The sequence below is a fragment of the Corvus brachyrhynchos genome, unplaced genomic scaffold (assembly GCF_000691975.1).
Source record: "Corvus brachyrhynchos isolate BGI_N302 unplaced genomic scaffold, ASM69197v1 scaffold640, whole genome shotgun sequence".
In the NCBI taxonomy this organism is placed as follows: Eukaryota; Metazoa; Chordata; class Aves; order Passeriformes; family Corvidae; genus Corvus; species Corvus brachyrhynchos.
This window is the reverse complement of record NW_008235525.1, coordinates 10,592-11,712: the sequence shown is the minus strand read 5'-3', so window position 1 is coordinate 11,712 and position 1,121 is coordinate 10,592. Positions and strand designations below refer to the sequence as shown.

Sequence of the window (1,121 nt, the reverse complement as noted above, 5' to 3'; positions counted from 1 at the left end):
CGGGAACTCCCAGCTCCAGCAGATCCTGACACAAAGCACACCATCAGGCCCTGGAAGGACTCGAGCTGCTCTGCGGGATTTTCCCTCTTTTCCCTGGGTTTAGAGGGAGGAATTGCATTAATCCTGCCAGATCTCTCAGGGACAACGCAAAGGGAAGAGAACCCCAAGGGAGACACGAAGAAGTCTGGGGGTGAGGATACCAGAGAATGCCAGAATCCCAGAGTGGTCAGGGTTGGAAGGGACCCCAAAGATCATCTTGTTCCCCCTGGAGCAGGTGCATTCCACACCCTGAGCACAGGGCAGGATGACACCTGGATGGGCCAAAGGAGAACAGGGCAGCTCCTGCCGTGCTTCCCATCTCACCTCCCAGCCTGGAGACCCCAGCTCGCCCTTCCCGCTCCGCCAGGCTCATCCCAGCCTGCTCCCTCCCCCTCCTGCTCCCTGCTCAGCAGGATTTTATTCCTCACCTGTCAAGGCAATCTGGGCCCAAGGTCCCCCGACAGAGCCGTGGGAGCAGCTGAGAGAGCTGTAAATGTGTGATTTTATTAATCTGCCTCAAACAGCTCCTCCGCCCCTGCTGCTCTGCCTGGCACAGCCCTGCAGTGCCCTTTCCCTTGGAATTCTTCCTGCAGGATTCACATCCAACAGGCTGGGGAGCAAAGGAAACCCAGCTCAGGATTCTCCAGGCCGTGGGATCAATGTGAAGGCACTTAAAGCAAGCTGGCTCATAAATAAAACCCCAAAAAAACCCATTTTTAAAGCCGGGAGGGTGAACGGTAACGCAGGTTTTTCTAAGAGCAGGTCAAGTCAAGGTTACTTGAAGTGCTGAGTTAATGGGCTCATAAATACCATCATTAGATCCCATTCCATAGCTTGGAAACTCACAGGAATTATCCTCCTGATGAAATTGAATTTTGTTTATTTGTGCCCAGTCCTGGCCGTGACTAAAACCACTCAGAATGGGAGCCGGTCCCGGTGCCGGTGTCGGTGCCGATCAGGGAGCTCCGATCCCGGGATCTCCGGTCCCGGTCAGGGGGTCCCAGTCTCGGAGCTCCGGTCCCGTTCGGGGGCTCCGGTCCCGTTCGGGGGTTCCGGTCCCGGTCCGGGGGTCCCGGGCCCGT

The 1,121-nt window shown here is 56.6% G+C and overlaps 1 protein-coding gene across 1 annotated transcript in view; it reads right to left on the bottom strand.

Moving 5' to 3' along the window:
• Positions 1-944: 944 nt before the first annotated feature.
• Positions 945-1,121, bottom strand: part of LOC108446682 (translation initiation factor IF-2-like) — a gene marked incomplete at its 5' end in the record, with an annotated part of 648 nt that continues 471 nt past the window's right edge. The window contains one exon of the mRNA XM_017736711.1: positions 945-1,094. Within this exon, the coding sequence (XP_017592200.1) occupies positions 945-1,094 (150 nt within the window). The remainder of the gene's footprint in view (positions 1,095-1,121) is intronic.